At 42.1% G+C, this 18,255-nt stretch overlaps 2 protein-coding genes across 8 annotated transcripts in view; both read right to left on the reverse strand.

The window, feature by feature from the left end:
- Nucleotides 1–7,872, reverse strand: part of LOC111967431 (rho guanine nucleotide exchange factor 6) — a 29,401-nt gene extending 21,529 nt beyond the window's left edge. For 2 of the 3 annotated variants that reach the window (XM_023992445.2, XM_023992444.1), the window contains exons 1-2: nt 7,566–7,872; nt 3,733–3,816 (exon numbers count right to left, since the gene is read on the reverse strand). In XM_023992445.2, coding sequence (XP_023848213.1) covers nt 3,733–3,816; nt 7,566–7,730 — 249 coding nt within the window. In that variant the 5' untranslated portion in view covers nt 7,731–7,872. Of the gene's footprint in view, nt 1–3,732; nt 3,817–4,416; nt 4,829–7,565 lie in introns of those variants that run through there. The other variant, XM_023992446.2, reaches the window with a different exon arrangement.
- Nucleotides 7,873–8,501: 629 nt separating this feature from the next.
- Nucleotides 8,502–13,600, reverse strand: LOC111967433 (RNA-binding motif protein, X chromosome). Of its 5 annotated transcripts, none has more exons than XM_070444744.1 (9): nt 13,194–13,313; nt 12,361–12,486; nt 11,938–12,044; nt 11,691–11,844; nt 11,376–11,516; nt 11,152–11,266; nt 10,909–11,025; nt 10,739–10,830; nt 8,502–8,592 (listed from the first exon to the last, which is right to left on the reverse strand). In XM_070444744.1, exons 2-9 carry the CDS (start codon nt 12,467–12,469, stop codon nt 8,588–8,590), a joined length of 840 nt encoding a protein of 279 aa, XP_070300845.1. In that variant the 5' UTR covers nt 12,470–12,486; nt 13,194–13,313; the 3' UTR covers nt 8,502–8,587. The 5 variants fall into 5 exon arrangements, with proteins under 5 accessions (XP_070300845.1, XP_070300844.1, XP_023848219.1 ...); XM_070444743.1 differs by lacking the exons at nt 8,502–8,592; nt 13,194–13,313 and adding exons at nt 9,563–10,193; nt 13,578–13,600; XM_023992451.2 differs by lacking the exon at nt 8,502–8,592 and adding an exon at nt 9,563–10,193 and having other exon boundaries at nt 11,376–11,489.
- Between the last annotated feature and the right edge of the window lie 4,655 nt (nt 13,601–18,255).

The following is an 18,255-nucleotide window of genomic DNA, read 5'->3' on the forward strand; positions in this document are numbered from 1 at the left end:
TCTTAACTGACTTGCCTAGTTAAAGAAAGGTTAAATAAAAAACTAATTTGTCCTTCGATGCGCGCCGAGCACTCGCTCGCTCTGTCTGTCTGTCTCCCGTGCCTCACAGACAGCCGGTTATCCACTTTCCTCTAGCGGCTATGGTTTCACACTTGAAATGAAACATCTTAAATATAGAGGGTAGCAGTCCACGAGGCATCTGTTCACTATCTAGCCCTTCAGAGCCAACGCGACTGACTGACTCATGCATAGTCTTTTCAAAGCTGAAGTGTGGCCTATCTGGTAACCATGTCAAGACGACAGACTGAGGTAGCGTGTGATATTGACATGTAGCAATCTGTTGTTGTCAAAAATGAACAAGCATCTAGAGAAACGAAGCACGGATACAAACATTAAAACAGTGACAAAAGTTTAACAATCTGAAGCTAACATATGACACAGGAATCAAACTTGTTTGTTGCTGTCAAAAAGCATTGAGCAGGGCCAGGGTAGTATGTGACTCACAGGCGTTACAACTGTATATGTCTATAAAAATAATAATACTGTAGGCTCAGGATCTATAAATTCAACTATACTGTAGTCGACCATAACTCGTCAAGTTAGCCGTCACTCAAGCCGTCGCAGCTGCTTCCCTTTTCTGCATCTCGGAACAGAAGTGAAAGTTGTGTGAATGTGGTCTTTGTCCAGTCACATGACAGCCCCATGGCTGTGGTTAAGAAAAATGGAGTGAGAGGGTGACTGGCCAGAGTATGAACTGCAACGGTCCGGAAAAAGTCAAGAAGACACATTGTACAGGGGCTTTCCAAATCCTTACGGTCGTGAGCTCCTGAACTGCCCCAAAGCCTCTAATTATGGAGAAGTGCGATCGCTGCAAGAAAGCAGAAGGGACCTCCCAAACCACAACAGACCAGCCTGCGTTTCTCCCCCCGAACCACTTGACTTGCAGTAGCGAGCCTGGCTGATTAAATTACTTTCTTTTTTTTCTAACCAACTAATGTGATTCAAGACCAGAAACGACTGTTTATAAGGGTTGGGGAGGAAAAGGCATGACTGAGTGTCCAGTGGCAGTCATGTAATGCATAGGGAGGGAAAGGACTTCCAACACCCTCTTATTATGTGCATCATCACTCATAGTGCTGGAAATACAGTTGAAGTCGGACGTTTACATACACTTAGGTTGGAGTCATTATAATTCGTTTTTCAACCACTCCACACATTTCTTGTTTACAAACTATAGTTTTGGCATGTCGGTTAGGACATCTACTTTGTGCATGACACAAGTAATTTTTCCAACAATTGTTTACAAACAGATTATTTCACATATAATTCACTGTATCACAATTCCAATGGGTCAGAAGTTTACATACACTAAGTTGACTGTGCCTTTAAACAGCTTGGAAAATTCCAGAAAATGATGTCATGGCTTTAGAAGCTTCTGATAGGCTAATTGACATCATTTGAGTCAATTGGAGGTGTGCCTGTGGATGTATTTCAAGGCCTACCTTCAAACGCAGTGCCTCTTTGCTTGACATCATGGGGAAATCAAAAGAAATCAGCCAAGACCTCAGAAAAAAAATGGTAGACCTCCACAAATCTGGTTCATCCTTGGGAGCAATTTCCAAACGCCAGAAGGTACCACATTCATCTGTACAAACAATAATACGCAAGTATAAACACCATGGGACCACGCAGCCATCATACCGCTCAGGAAAGAGACACGTTCTGTCTCCTAGAGATGAATGTATTTGGTGCGAAAAGTGCAAATTAATCCCAGAACAGCAGCAAAGATGCTGGAGGAAACAGGTACAAAAGTATCTATATCCACAGTAAAACGAGTCCTATATCGACATAACCTGAAAGGCCGCTCAGCAAGGAGGAAGCCACTGCTCCAAAACCGCCATAAAAAAAGCCAGACTATGGTTTGCAACTGCACATGAGGACAAAGATCGTACTTTTTTGGAGAAATGTCCTCTGGTCTGATGAAACAAAAATATAATTGTTTGGTCATAATGACCATCGTTATGTTTGGAGGAAAAAGGGGGAGGCTTGCAAGCCGAATAAAAACACCATCCCAACCGTGAAGCACGGGGGTGTCAGCGTCATGTTGTGGGGGTGCTTTGCTGCAGGAGGGACTGGTGCACTTCACAAAATAGATGGCATCATGAGGGAGGAAAATMATGTGGATATACTGAAGCAACATCTCAAGACATCAGTCAGGAAGTTAAAGCTTGGTCGCAAATGGGTCTTCCAAATGGACAATGACCCKAAGCATACTTCCAAAGTTATGGCAAAATGTCTTAAGGAAAACAAAGTCAAGATATTGGAGTGGTCATCACAAAGCCCTGACCTCAATCCTATAGAAAATGTGTGGGCAGAACTGAAAAAGCATGTGCGAGCAAGGAGGCCTACAAACCTGACTCAGTTACACCAGGTCTGTCAGGAAGAATAGTCCAAAATTCACCCAACATTGTGCGAAGCTTGTGGAAGGCTACCCGAAACATTTGACCCAAGTGAAACAATTTAAAGGCAATGCTACCAAATACTAATTGAGCATATGTAAGCTTCTGACCCACTGGCAATGTGATGAAATAAATAATTTTCTCAACTATTATTCTGACATTTCACATTCTTAAAATAAAATGGTGATCCTAACTGACCTAAGACAGGGCATTTTTACTAGGATTAAAAGTCAGGAATTGTGAAACTGAGTTTAAATTTATTTGGCTAAGGTGTATGTAACCTTCTGACTTCAACTGTAAATAAGGTATTTATGTTTTTAAAAAATGTTATAAATTAGATTGAGAAAATTAAAAATCTGTATTTGCTTTGTCATTATGGGGTATTGTGTGTAGATTGATTTTTAAATCAAATCTATTTTAGAGGCTATAACGTAACAAAATGTGGATAAGTCAAGGGGTCTGAATACTTTCCGAATGCACTGTAAATATCAATGTCACATGGCTGAAGAGGGGGATCATTTTCACTTGTAGAAAGGTAGGGAGTGCTGCTAGATTTTCTATTGCTGTTTAACCAAGCAATATGATGCATACTGCTCAATGCACACTGCTCAAGCAGTAATAGACAGTGGAGCCTTATGCCGTGTTTAAGTGCTAGTCAGAACTAGGAAACTCAGAAATGTCCATCTTGCTAACGGTTTGTAGTTAACATGTGCCACGTTCAACCAGTCGTAAATTTTCGAGTTTACTAGTTCCGACTAGCACTTGGACGCGGCATTATTTAAGACGAGCAGTCTTAGTTGAGACCCATCAACAAACCCATCTGTCTGTGTGTTCTGTGGGAGTGACTGACAGCATGCTTGCTTAAGAGGGCAACCCACTCCACATGGCAATCAAGAGACATGTCACAAAAATACTGCATGCAGAGGAAAACAAATCTATGCTGAAGTAACAGCTAAACAATTGTAGGAAAGTTAAGCTTTTGTTGACTGAAACCTGAGTTGACTCTAGAAAATAATACTGCATAATTGTGGCAATAATCACCGCTTCGAATTGCTCAGCTGACAGATATGTAAATCGTGGAGACCAGTCCTTAAACAAGCAAACCCTTAAGGCAATGTATTATTGTTTGTATGAAAATGTTGACTAAAGCTAGAAACAAGAATTCAGCAAGGAACTCAAATCAAAATGTCCAACAACACATTATCACAAAACAAAACATGTCAATATAGAAGAGATGAAACAACCACCAACCAAGCTGTTTGAAATGACTTACCTCTACTTTCAAGGATGTGCATCCTCTCAAAAACTCCTTGATATTGGCGATGCAGTCAGCTTCGTTCCTCGGTTCCTGACAGTACTAAAACAGACATAAAATAAATATATAAAAACATAGCCTATTTTGGAGATAAACGGTTTATTTTTTTTGGTTTACTATTATAGGCGTTGACGCAAATGACAACTCAAGGTGGGGAAAATAAACAAAGTCACAATCCACTGTATCCTTTCGAATATTGATATTTTACAGTTTAACAAAGTAACGGTGGACTCTTCCTACGTCTCTCTTTCAGGAATATCGTGTCGGTTTCAAGACAGCTGGGAACTCGGAAATCTTTAAATCGAACTTCCGTGCGTTATACAACTGAGAACTCGAAAAAAACGAGCTCTGATGGGGATAAAATTGTTTAGAACGGTCAACTTCAATTTCAATGTCAGGGGCTTCATTGGCATGGGAAACATATGTTTACATTGCCAAAGCAAGTGAAATAGATAATAAACAAACGGGAAATAAACAATAGAAAAATAACAGTTAAACATTTACAAAAGTCGGAATTCTAAGACGGAAATTCAGGCATCTTCCTAGAGTTCTGACTTTTCGACCTAAATATCTCTGACGTCACGATTGAACTATTCCCCCCTCCGAGTTCCCAGTTGTCTTGAATGCAGCAAATATACCCACCACTCGCTCAAGGGGGTGGTTGCACCAGGAAGCAAGCCTTTGAGGAGGAAGTGACGATGACCTCTCGCTGCATTTCATAAATATCCACAGATTAGCCATTATATTGAGCAAATACTGAGGTGGTCGCTCTAACGATGAAAATACGTTTCTTAAAAAATGGAAGGCAGTGGGAAGGTGCAAGTTCAAGTGGGACCATTCTAGCCAATGAGAGGGCAGATACGCGCGTGAACAACAGGCACAATCCAATATAAAGTGTTTTTTTCTCAGTTGCCGGGATATACACTCGTAACAACCTTTTCTTCGAAACTTCTATTCGATCAAATAAGCCGCACGTATCAAATAAGCCATTCATTTTTTGTATTGACCAACTTCGACACTCATTGACCTCCATACAAAAAACTCCTCACTTGATGAGCGAAGGAAAAAAACACCTGCTGGAGAAGACAGATTTTGCGCCCACTATACCTGTCGCTTCGCCTATTGCCCTCGATTATTCCTCAAACGAGGGGATTCGATCAATTTGAGCCGTCCCTAGTTGCCACAGACACAGTCATAAACCCCGCCGATTTCTACAATTGATTTTCTTAAAATGTGATTTTAAACCTAACCTTAACCACACAGATAACCTTGTGCCTAACCCTGACATTAAATAAATACCAAAAAACATATTTATGTTTTTTTAAACAATATAGACAATTTTGACTTTGTGGCTGTGGTAAATAGTGGAAACCATCAATCAAATCAAATGTATGTATAAAGCCCTTTTTTTACATCAACAAAGTGCTATACAGAAACCCAGCCTAAAACCCCAATCAGCAAGCAATGCAGATGTAGGAGCACGGTGGCTAGAAAAAACTCCCTTGAAAGGCATGAACCTAGGAAGAAACATAGAAGCCCTGAGTCTGAACTCCACCCTGTGCAACTGGGTCCTGGACTTCCTGACAGGCRGCCCCCAGGTGGTGAAGGTAGGAAACAACACATCCACTTCACTGATCCTCAACACTGGGACCACACAAGGGTGTGTTTTCAGCCCACTCCTGTACTCCCTGTTCACCCATGACTGCGTGGCCATGCACACCTCCAACTCAATCATCAAGTTTGCAGACAACACAACGGGTCTGATTACCAACAATGACGAGACAGCCTACAGGGAGGAGGTGAGGGCCCTGTGAGTGTGGTGCCAGGAAAATAACCTCTCACCCAATGTCAACAAAACAAAGGAGCTGATTGTGGACTTCAGAAAACAGCAGAGGGAGCACCCCCCTATCCATATCGACAGGACCACAGTGGAGAAGTGGAAAGCTTCAAGTTCCTCGGCGTACACACCACTGACAAACTGAAATGGTCCACCCACACAGCAACAGTGCCTCTTCAACCTCAGGAGGCTGAAGAAATTTGGCTTGGCACCTAAAACCCTCAAACTTTTACAGATGCACAATTGACAGCATCCTGTCGGGTTGTATCACCGCCTGGTACGACAACTGCACCGCCCACAACCGCAGAGCTCTCTAGAGGGTGGTGCGGTCTGCCCAACGCATAGCCGGGGGCAAACTACCTGCCCTCCAGGACACATACAGCACCCGATGTCACAGGAAGGCCAAAAAAATCATCAAGGACAGTACAGGTGCATCAAAGCTGGGACCAAAACACTGAAAAACAGCTTCTATCTCAAGGCCATCAGACTGTTAAATAGCCACCATTAGCACATTAGAGGCTGCTGCACTATATACATAGACTTGAAATCACTGGCCACTTCAATAATGGAACACGAGTCACTTTAATGTTTACATATTTTGCATTACTCATCTCATATGTATATACTGTATTCTATTCTATTGTCTTAGTCTATGCAACACTGACATTGCTCGTCCAAATATGTATATATTCTTAATTCCATTCCATTAGATTTGTGTGTATTGTGGTGAAATTGGTACATATTACTTGTTAGACATTACAGCACTGTTGGGTCTAGAAACACAAGCATTTCACTACACCCCGCAATAACATCTGCGAAACACGTGTACGTGACCAATAAAATTTGATTTGAGAGGAACCAGGCTCTGAGGGGTGGCCAGTCCTCTTCTGTCTGTGCCGGGAGATTATAAAAGTACATTATCAATCTGGCCCGGGCAGGTGTGTTCTTTCACTATGTGAAAATTTATTGCATTTGTTTTGGAACCGGGCTGCGTCCCGGGCTTGAGCCATGTGCACCGTTCAAATCCCACGGCGAAGTCGGCACTAAACAAAAGTGACCTAATTAAGCACGTGGTGTAATGAGTAGGATTCTTTTCGCATCTAAAAGTGATTGCTGTTATGTTATGTTTCTGGACCATTCACCACGCTGCCTTATTGACAGTATGACCGAGCGGCGCAGATTGATTTGATTTAATTGCAGTTCGATTTGAGATAGGCGTTCCTCCTCCACCGTTTTTCCCTGTTCACGTCACGGGCCATAGACCGGTGCCCCCTCGGCTCAGCATAATCGAAAATGCAGTGCAATTTCCCCCCCCCCTAGTCAGTGACAATCATCAGTTTTGAATTGGATAGTCTACAATTACATTTAAAAAATGGCTTCCGCCTAATGTAGCCTGTTAAATTAACCAAGTAGGCTATGTTCCTTGTTCTACATCTGTGATTCAGCTGATCTGTACAAAATATTATTCCTGTCTGGTACCCGAAGTGTAAAAAAAATATATACCTGCTAAAATGCACAGGTTTTGCAGAGTATAATGTGCATTAACCTGAATATATAAGCATCTTTGGTTACATAATTATATGCGTTTTGGAACATGTTTTGTCATTTTCAGAATGCGGAAACACTTTTCACTTGACAGGAAGTCAGCAATGCATGCAAACCCATAGGAGTTCAGCACTCTTTTACATTATTGATACATTTCTCATCGTAACGTTGCATATTAATGTATTCCACGCTGGTTTAATTGGACTATTGAAGTTACATTACGCCAACGGGGATTGGTAATTTATTCAAACAACCCCTCCCTTGCGATTCAAACAATCCCTCCACTGGCATAGCCAGTGTTTTTTTTCTTCTCACGGTTCAAGTTGTTGACTTAGTAAATATTAATTTTCTCCGTTATCACCGTTAGAATGTTGCACGGATAACAGTGCAGTAACAATGTTCTGCTTACCTTTGGAAGAGTGCTGGGCACGAGCCGCTCCATGAGTTTGCACAAGACGACCCCATCTTTCAGAGATGTTTTCAGAAATTCTTCTGGGTCAGCTATGTTCTTCTTGGGTGAATTAAGCACCCCTAATGATATCAGCCACGTTACTGTCTGCTCCTCTGGGTTCATGGTTCCAATTAACCCTCCTTATTATGCATCCCCACCGAAGGCGCCAAATTATACAACTCCGTATCAAAATGTTACCCACATCCGTGTCACACTTCTGCTTGTAAAAACGCCGTTAGTACTGGGTTCCCCTACTGGTTAATAACAAGCACTGTAGCAATACATATTGATGAAGGTGGTTTCCATCCTATGCAATAAGTTTTCGCCCTTCCACACCTGAGACACTGTAGGTGAATTCTGAGCTATGGTTGAATGTTTTCTGCCTCCAATTCCACTGAAATAACACCAGGAAACAGAGAAATCATGTTATCTGAAGGGACACATCCCATATTCAACAGAATGCTGTAGAAAGTGGCGACCACAATAGTGCCTCAGCAAAAAGAATGAAATCTGCATTACGTTCTAGTCAAACATCTTCATGGACTCCCAAAACTCCAGGAATCAAGTTATTTAGCTTTTGGGCACCATATAAAATCAACCACTTAGTGGCTAACCATCGCTGTTCAGGACTGTCTACAAATGACAAACAAATCTAAACTACACCAAACAATTCCAAGTAAAACATGTTTTATTGGCAAAAATAGACATCAAGATTTCAAGGCTAATTTCTCAGCCAGAGTTCTGTCCATGGACATGCCCACCACTCTTGGTTCCATCACATGATCAGCACAGGTACCTGGAACAGTGAAGCAAATACAGTCTATTAAGTCTGAAAATGTTACATGTAGCTATTAAGAGTGATTAAACTATTGATTACTGAATTGGTGGTGGTCATACACGTTCGGTTCTCTGTGCAGTGGTCCAACATCCACTTGGATCCAACAGGACGGCTTTAATCAGCAATAGTTCCAGAAGATTGCTCATCCTGAAACAAGAAAATATAAATTAAAATCCCGCCATTTCTTTTGGATTACATAAAATTGATAACCCAATCCTCCAGTATCCCCTTCAAATAACGCAATGGTCCGATTTGATTCTCGCTCCCATTCACTTTCCAGCTTGGTTGTTAGGACATGGCTGCTCTTCCGAGTGGTCTCCATTTGAGAATTGGCATGCTTGAGACAAGCTTGATCTTTGACTATGGCACAGAAAAATAAAATGAAATCCACTGTACACAAAAAAAGATTCCTTATTATGAACATTGCCCCTCAGTAAAAAAAAAAATTGCCAAACATTTTTTGGGATGAGTTGAGAAAAACAAGTGCCCAGCAAAGGTGATCTCCTTTTGTGATTCTGCGCATTGTTGACAAGTAAGATGTTGACCCGTAACGTAGGTTTAGTGGCTAATTCATTGTTTATCAAGCAAAATACAATTTCTTAAAATTGCTGCAATTAAAATTTAGTAGACAYAAGACAACAAAAAAAAGCTACTTCAATTGAACTACATTGATTCGTTTCATTCCCTGGGGCATCCAGTCTCTTGCACACTATACCTTTTGAGCTGACTGCAATTCACGGTAATGAGAAATTCAGTTAACAGACGAGAAACAAAAAGTTTTGCTTTGCTTACCAGCTGTTGACACTATCAGTCGGGTTGAAAAGACTCTGGCGTTTGGTTGTTGGTCTTTGGTAAGGTCGTTGCAAGCCAGCATTGTTTGGCTTTATGGCGATGACTCCATTTCCAGAGGGAAAACTACACRGATTGACATGCGTTGTCCTCCGACAACCGGTTGGACAATGCAAAGTACAGGACTGCTAAGTGTCATCTACAAGCGTCACAGTTGAAAGTTCTGCATCTCAAATGATCTCTACTTGTTGATGTGCGCTGGGCAATCGGTGTACATTTATGTAATAGTTTGTCACTTTCAGAACATCCATTAGTGTTGGTAAAGAACTTTGGTTAAAAACTTTATTAGTATACGAAAGCCATATCCAAGGGCATAGCAGGACTTAACAGCACTAAATGTACAAAAACTAAACACGCATCACTTGGCAATGATATCACATGGGCTGGGGAAATAAAAGTAATTTTAACACTTAAAACAAAAATAAATTGACAGCCTGAAGATAAACATCTCAAAACCTATGCTTGTCCATGGAATTTCACATCCTAGTTTTTTTGCCCTCTCCAACTTTCCACCCACTTATATAAGTAGTGAATGAACACGCATTACGTAGCGGTCGCTTTGATGTCATGTCCAAGTCCATCTCAGTATCTGCTCCGGGCAATTCCTCTATCGACTCTGGTGCCTCCGCGGCCACCACGGGGTGCTCCACGACTTGAGCCACTGTACGCGTCACGAGGAGGGTAGCCTCTCTCGATTGGGGGCGCTGGCCCCCGCTCCTGCCTGCCCATTCGCTCACCACGGCTAGGGGGGTATGGGTCACTTCGACTGCTGGGGTAACTTTCACGACCGCCATAGCCATCCCGGGAACTGCTGCCATAGTCGTCATAGCGACTGCTTCCGCCACTGCCATTGTAGGATGGTTGGGGGGCTCTTGAGGGTGGGGCGCTGCGTGAGTTACCTGCAGGGTCAATGGGTCAGGTAATTGGCAAGTTTCACTTCACACACTTTGCTGAATTATGAGCCAATGTTTTCTGTGAGTATTTCTTAAAGACTATCAATTGCAACTATATGTTTAAATCTCCAATATGCTAGGGATCTGATCAAAACTTAACATTTAGGTGCTTTCAGCGATTATTTATCCAAGCTTTGGGGATCATAAATTAGGCAATGAAAGCCCTTTGAGCATGCCATGGTTTTGTTGAGGAGCTGCTTTTTCCTTTTAGAATTCCAGTTGTTAGAATCTCACATTGGTCACAGTTTTTCAGTGAGGTCTTGATGGTTTTGTGAGGGTCGTTTCACCCTACAAAAACAGATTTGAGCATGACTCCTTGAGGGAGTATTTTGTGACACTGTAGAATGAACATTGAATGGTTAAGAGGCTTTTTGGATGTTTCCCTCGCCTCTTGTGGTGCATGTAAGGTCTCCAGCTCCCAGGGGGACATTGAGCAGGTTGTGGGAGACTAGAGCAACTTTTGTCCATTATACTTAAGTGGTCAATCTTACCGTAACCACCGTAGGGCTCTCGATAGGCAGCTGCACTAGGGCGCTCCATATAGCTTTTGGGTTCCCGGCCTCCACCATAACCATCACGCTCACTAGTGAAAGGAATGGTGTAACGTTACTTATGTCAACAGAACTCTCAACCAATCTTTAGAGTCACAAGCCAAACATACCTGTAGCCCCTGGACATTGACCCATAGTCATCACGAGAACTGGATTGGGGATAATCCCTTGGTGGTGGTGCGTAGTCCCTTGTATCCCTGGAACTCGTATAGTCCCGGCTAGAATAGCTGTCAAAATGGGAAAACATGCCACTTGTGTAAACAAGCAATGTGACAAATGTTAAAAGTAACATTAAGAACATGTAACCAACCACAAACAGAGTAGCAAGATATTTGTTGAATGGGCAAACCCACCTGTCCTTTGTGCTGTAATAGTCATCCCTTGGTGATGGGTAATCATCCCTTCTGGACATCGACTCTCTGCGGGGAGGGGGTGGGCCATAGGGGTCCCTGTCCCTGGACATGGGAGCTAAAGAAAACAAGATCCTGCAGTAATTATCAGGAGAACAGAAGTCTGTGGCACTACGTGGTTAGTCAGTCCTTACAGGAATAAGTTCAAGAGAGGTATTCACACTTACTTCTACCCATAGGAGAGGAAGCATGTCTCTTGGGTGGGGGGCCTCCGTTACGAATCGGAGGTCCTCTCTTCAGTGGTGGGGGGCCTCTGGATGAAATCCCTTTGAAAAAGGGTTCTACAATTCCTACGTTATCATAGTAGTCTTTCGGCAGACAAGAAATGCAAATATTAATGGCAAACTCAGCACTCACGAAACAATGTATGTGAAAAAGTAATTTCAAAGCCTACATACGTATCCCAATGTAAGTGGTTTTTAAATAATACTATTCATAAATGCCCAATGCAACAACTCCTGTGAGTACTTCCGCAAAGTTACCTCTGGATGGGGGACCCCTCATACCGCTTGGTGCTCCTCTAGATCCMCGAAGGCCTCTAGGGGGACCACGGCTGCGTGGATGCATCGGTGGTGGGCCGCGTCCAAAAGTAGGTTTCGTAGCTTGTTCAACCTTGATTGGCTTACCATCAAGCGACTTTTAAAAAGAGATTGAAGCGAACATTAGGAATGTACACAAGCTACAGACGCTAGGGTCATTTAAGTAGATTTTAAAAATGCACAACTTTACCTTCCCATTCATTTCACGTGCAGCATCCTTTGCATCTGCAGGACTCTCAAAGGTCACAAAAGCAAAACCTCTTGATTTGTTTGTTTCCCGATCTTTCATCAACAGAACTGATGAAAGGGAAAAAAATTGATATTTAATGCAGACACAAGAAGACTAGGTTACAAAATATTAATCTGAACTGATGCTCAGAATTGAGGTATTGGGTGTATTTTTCCCCAGCTCATTGCTTATCAAAAACATGTTATTCACTTAAATGCTCATACTTGAGATCCAAGCAGTTCCAATATGCATAAGTTATGTGCTCTAGAATCCAACTGTCCTCATACTATAGCAAGAGTAATGTCTTTATTGGGACATAACTATTGCAATGTAACAGCAATCCATTTAGGTGTATTCTTCATAACCAAAATAAAAAATATGTACCTTCTACTATTCTGCCATATTTGCTGAAATACTTTTCAAGGGCCTTTTCGTCAGTTTCAGTGTCCAGGCCTCCGATGAAAAGCTTCCCTGGTCGGTCAGCCTCTGCCATTTTTGCGTCGGTTTAACCTAACAGGAGAAATTAGTTTAAAGCCACCAGATCGACTGTTTGTGAAACAAATGAGCGTGCTTGGACTAAAGCATGTTGGGGAAAACAATTAGTCCTCCCTCCTGACCTCGGTTTCGAAACATGCCGTTAACTAGCTAACGTTAGCTTAATATTTGATTCGGGTCTACGTGGTGTCTAGAAAGTTTATGTGTTGTGTAGCTATCGTTAACTACTTAATTACGATTAACTTTCTAATGTACAATGCTATTGTATCTTTGTTAAGCTTTAACATGCAGGACAAAATGGCGTCGAAAGTGGAATGAATGGCTAGTTAACATTTCCAAACCAAACGTATCTCTGCGAATTCCCTCCAGCCAGGACATCAATTATACTAGTTCAAGTTACCTGGCAAGTAAGCTGATTTACAAACGAGTTCGTTTAAAACAGAATTACCACGTGGGACCATGTCAGTCCAAGTGCATTATTAGTAACTTAACAATAAACGTGCATTTAACAATAAATAACAACCGGACAAAACTGTGGATTCATTGAACAAAACTCAAAATGGCGACTAGTTCATTTGAGGCTGGCTAGCTGTTAGTCGGATGTTAAAACATAGGTGCACGCGTAAATGTATGGGGTTTTATCTGATATTAACGTGAGTTGGATGTTTACCATCTGCAAAACATTGTGCACAAAATACATTTGAACGGTGCTTGACACCTACCTCTACGATTTCCACAACGCGCTGGCGCATCAAGAAAACTGCGAAACGATGGATGTAAATTTATAATGATCACGTGCTATCACGCATCCGGAAGTAGCTGGCAATTTATGCATATTCTATCTGAAAAACCAGCACAGCAAAAAGTAAAACCACTGCCTCTTTTTTATGTGCATGTCTGATATTTTTTCATATTATATTTTCTTCTATTTTTGTTTTATTCTAATGAGCATACAAATATAGAKCATTGACAGCATTGAACAGTAATAATGTTATAGGTAGGTCGCTTGCAACATTTAAACTGACACGACTTTAGAGAAGACCAAGTGCACAGATGGAACAAGGGGATAGTTGTAAATATATTTGCCAAGAGTCTGGCAGACTAACCAATCAAACGTATCTTCCGTCCCACTTCTTAATGACAACCAAATGAACGACGGMTTGGATGTGTGCTAGTAGACAAGGCAGTGGTTTTGGTTGGACAGTTGGAAAGCTTGCTGATGAAAGTGGTTTGAGGGAGTTGGAGGTTGGCCCTTCTGTGGTGATAGGGGATGTTCCTCCATGGTTACTGTCAGATCCTGTTGTTGGTCTAACCTTGGTAGAGAAAAGTAAAAACTGGTTAGAAGTCAGTGATATAGGGAAAGGTTGACAGTTACATTGGTAGAAGTTATGGTTTTTTACCGCTTTTCACAGATCGATCCAAGGACCCAGATAGTGGGCGCACAGGAGCAGGCGTGAATTTGATGTGCAGATATGTAGAAGGCTAACAGATGAACTGTCAGTATACGCAGTTGAACTGTAAGCGATAATTGTTTCTCTCTAGTGGGTGGAGGACGTACAACCTGTTAGAATTATAGTACTCTCTGTATTGAATAGTTTATCAGCTGGTAAATCTAATAGGAGTGACCTACTATAGGAAATACAGTACGTGTCAAAAGTTGACACACCTACTCATTAAAAGCTTTTTCTTTGTCTTTACTATTTTCTACATTATAGAATAATAGTGAAGATTTCAAAACTATGAAATAACACATATGGAATCATGTAGTAACCAAACTAGTGTTAAACAAATCAAAATATATTTTATATTTGAGATTCTTCAAAGTAGCCACCCTTTGCCTTGACGGCTTTGCACACTCTTGGATTCTATCAACCAGCTTCATAAGATAGTCACCTGGAGTACATTTCAATGATCAAGTGTGCCTCATTAAAAGTTCATTTGTGGAATTTCCATCTTATTGTGTTTGAGCCAATCAGTTGTGTTGTGACAAGGTAGGGATGGTATACAGAAGATAGCCATATTTGGTGAAAGACCAAGTCCATATTATGGCACGAACAGCTCAAATAAGCAAAGAGAAACGACAGTCTATCATTACTTTAAGACATGAAGGTCAGTCAATACGGAACATTTCAAGAACTTTGAAAATGTCTTAAATTGCAGTCGCAAAAACCATCAAGCACTATGATGAAACTGGCTCTCATGAGGACCACCACAGGAAAGGAAAACCCAGAGTTACCTCTGCTGCAGAGGATAAGTTCATTCGAGTTACCAGCCTCAGAAATTGCAGCCCAAATAAATGTCACATGCTCCGGTACAGGTGTAGACCTTACAGTGAAATGCTCACTTACAAATTGCGCTGTTGGTTAGGGCTTGTAAGGAAAAAAATTGGTATTAGGTAAACAAAAGATAATTAACGAAAACATTTTTAAAAAACAGTAAAATGACAGTGAAAATAACAGTAGCGAGGTTATATACAGGTGGTACCGGTACAGAGTCAATGTGCGGGGGCACCAGTTAGTCGGGCTAATTGAGGTAATATGTACATGTAGGTATAGTTAAAGTGACTATCAGGCCTTCATATTTGAATTGCCGCAAAGAAACCACTACTAAAGGACACCAATAATAAGAAGAGAATTGCTTGGGCCAAGAAACACGAGCAATGGACATTAGACCGGTGGAAATATGCCCTTTGGTCTGATGAGTCCAAGTTTAAGATTTCTGGTTCCAACCGCTGTCTTTGAGATGCAGAATAGGTGAACAGATGATCTCCACATGTGTGGTTCCCACCGTGAAGCATAAAGGAGGAGGTGTGATGGTGCTTTGCTGGTGACACTGATTCATTTCGAATTCAAGGCACACGTAACCAGCATGTCTACCACAGCATTCTGCAGTGATACACCATCCCATCTGGTTTGCGCTTAGTGGGACTATAATTTGTTTTTCAACAGGACAATGACCCAAAACACACCTCCAGGCAGTGAAAGGGCTATTTGACCACGGAGAGTGATGGAGTGCTGCATCAGATGACCTGGCCTCCACAATCACTCGACCTCAACCCAGTTGAGATGGTTTAGGATGAGTTGGACCGCAGGGTGAAGGGAAAATAGCCAACAAGTGCTCAGCATATGTGGGAACTCCTTAAAGACGGTTGGAAAAGCATTCCTTATGAAGCTGGTTGAGAGAATGCCAAGAGTGTGTAAAGCTGTCATCAAGACAAGGGTTGGCTACTTTGAAGAATCTCAAATATATTATGATTTGTTTAAAACTGTTTGGGTTACTTCAACAACAACAAAAAGTGTTTTTTCATATTTTTGATGGACTGTCATTTCTCTTTGCTTATTTCAGCTGTTCTTGCCAAAATATGGAATTGGTCTTTTACCAAATAGGGCAATCTTCTGTATACCACCCCTACCTTGTCACAACACAACTGATTGTCTCAAACGCATTAAGGAAAGATATTCCACAAATTAACGTTTAACAAAGCATACCTGTTAATTGAAATGCATTCCAGGTGACTACCTCATGAAGCTGGTTGAGAGAATGCCAAGAGTGTGCAAAGCTGTCATCAAGGCAAAGGGTGGCTACTTTGAAGAATCTCAAATATAAAATATATTTTGATTTATAGAGATAGAGATATTAGTATAGAGATATTGTAGAGATAGAGATATTAGTATAGAGATATTGTTATCCACGTCGGCACCAACGATGTTAGGATGAAACAGTCAGAGGTCACCAAGCGCAACATAGCTTCAGTGTGTAAATCAGCTAGAAAGATGTGTCGGCATCGAGTAATTGTCTCTGGCCCCCTCCCAGTTAGGGGGAGTGATGAGCTCTACAGCAGAGTCTCACAACTCAGTCGCTGGTTGAAAACTGTTTTCTGCCCCTCCCAAAAGATAGAATTTGTAGATAATTGGCCCTCTTTCTGGGACTCACCCACAAACAGGACCAAGCCTGGCCTGCTGAGGAGTGACGGACTCCATCCTAGCTGGAGGGGTGCTCTCATCTTATCTACCAACATAGACAGGGCTCTAACTCCTCTAGCTCCACAATGAAATAGGGTGCAGGCCAGGCAGCAGGCTGTTAGCCAGCCTGCCAGCTTAGTGGAGTCTGCCACTAGCATAGTCAGTGTAGTCAGCTCAGCTATCCCCATTGAGACTGTGTCTGTGCCTCAACCTAGGTTGGGKAAAASTAAACATGGRGGTGTTCGCCTTAGCAATCTCACTAGGATAAAGACCTCCTCCATTCCTGCCATTATTGAAAGAGATCGTGATACCTCACATCTCAAAATAGGGCTACTTAATGTTAGATCCCTCACTTCAAAGGCAGTTATAGTCAATGAACTAATCACTGATCATAATCTTGATGTGATTGGCCTGACTGAAACATGGCTTAAGCCTGATGAATTTACTGTGTTAAATGAGGCCTCACCTCCTGGTTACACTAGTGACCATATCCCCCGTGCATCCCGCAAAGGCGGAGGTGTTGCTAACATTTACGATAGCAAATTTCAATTTACAAWWWWWWWWWWYACGTTTTCGTCTTTTGAGCTTCTAGTCATGAAATCTATGCAGCCTACTCAATCACTTTTTATAGCTACTGTTTACAGGCCTCCTGGGCCATATACAYCGTTCRTCACTGAGTTCCCTGAATTCRTATCGGACCTTGTAGTCATAGCAGATAATATTCTAATTTTTCAAGAGATGCTTGTTCTAGGTCCCAAGAAACAAAGAGATTCTGTTGAATCTGACAATTAATCTTGATGGTTGTAAAGTCGTCTCAAAAAAAACTGTGAAGGACCTCGGCGTACTCTGGACCCTGATCTCTCTTTTGACGAACATATCAAGACTGTTTCAAGGACAGCTTTTTTCCATCTACGTAACATTGCAAAAATCTGAAATGTTCTGTCCAAAAATGATGCAGAAAGATTAATCCATGCTTTTTACTTCTAGGTTAGACTACTGCAATGCTCTACTTTCCGGTACCCGGATAAAGCACTAAATAAATTAGTGCTAAATACGGCTGCTAGAATCAAAAAGATCATATTACTCCAGTGCTAGCTTCCTACACTGGCTTCCTGTTAAGGCAGGGCTGATTTCAAGTTTACTGTTAACCTACAAAGCGTTACACGGGCTTGCTCCTACCTATATTTCCGAGTTGGTCCTGCCGTACTACCTACACGTACGGTCACAAGACGGCAGGCCTCCTAATTGTCCCTAGAATTTCTAAGCAACAGCTGGAGGCAGGGCTTTCTCCTATAGATCTCCATTTTTATGGAGAATGTCTGCCTACCCATGTGAGAGACGCAGATCTCGGTCTCAACTTTAAGTCTTTACAGACGACTCATCTCTTCAGTAGGTCATATGATTGAGTGTACTGGCCCAGAGTGTGAAGGTGAACGGAAAGCTCTGGAAGCAACGAACGCCCTGCTGTCTCTGCCTGGCCGGTTCCCCTCTCTCCACTGGGATTTCTCTGCCCTAACACTATTACAGGGGCTGAGTCACTGGCCTTACTGTGCTCTTCATGCCGTCCCTAGAGGGGTGCGTCACTTGAGTGGGTTGAGCGACTGACGGTGATCTCCTGTCTGGGTTGGCGCCCCCCTGCGTTTGGCTGTGGCGGAGATCTTTTGTGGGCTATACTCGGCCTTGTCTCAGGATGGTAAGTTGGTGGTTGAAGATTCCCTCTAGTGGTGTGGGGGCTGTTGCTTTGGCACAAGTGTGGTGGGTTATATCCTTCCTGTTTGGCCCTGTCCGGGGGGTATCATCGGATGGGGCCACAGTGGTCCCT

This window comes from Salvelinus sp. IW2-2015, linkage group LG8 (genome assembly GCF_002910315.2).
Source record: "Salvelinus sp. IW2-2015 linkage group LG8, ASM291031v2, whole genome shotgun sequence".
NCBI lineage: Eukaryota > Metazoa > Chordata > Actinopteri > Salmoniformes > Salmonidae > Salvelinus > Salvelinus sp. IW2-2015.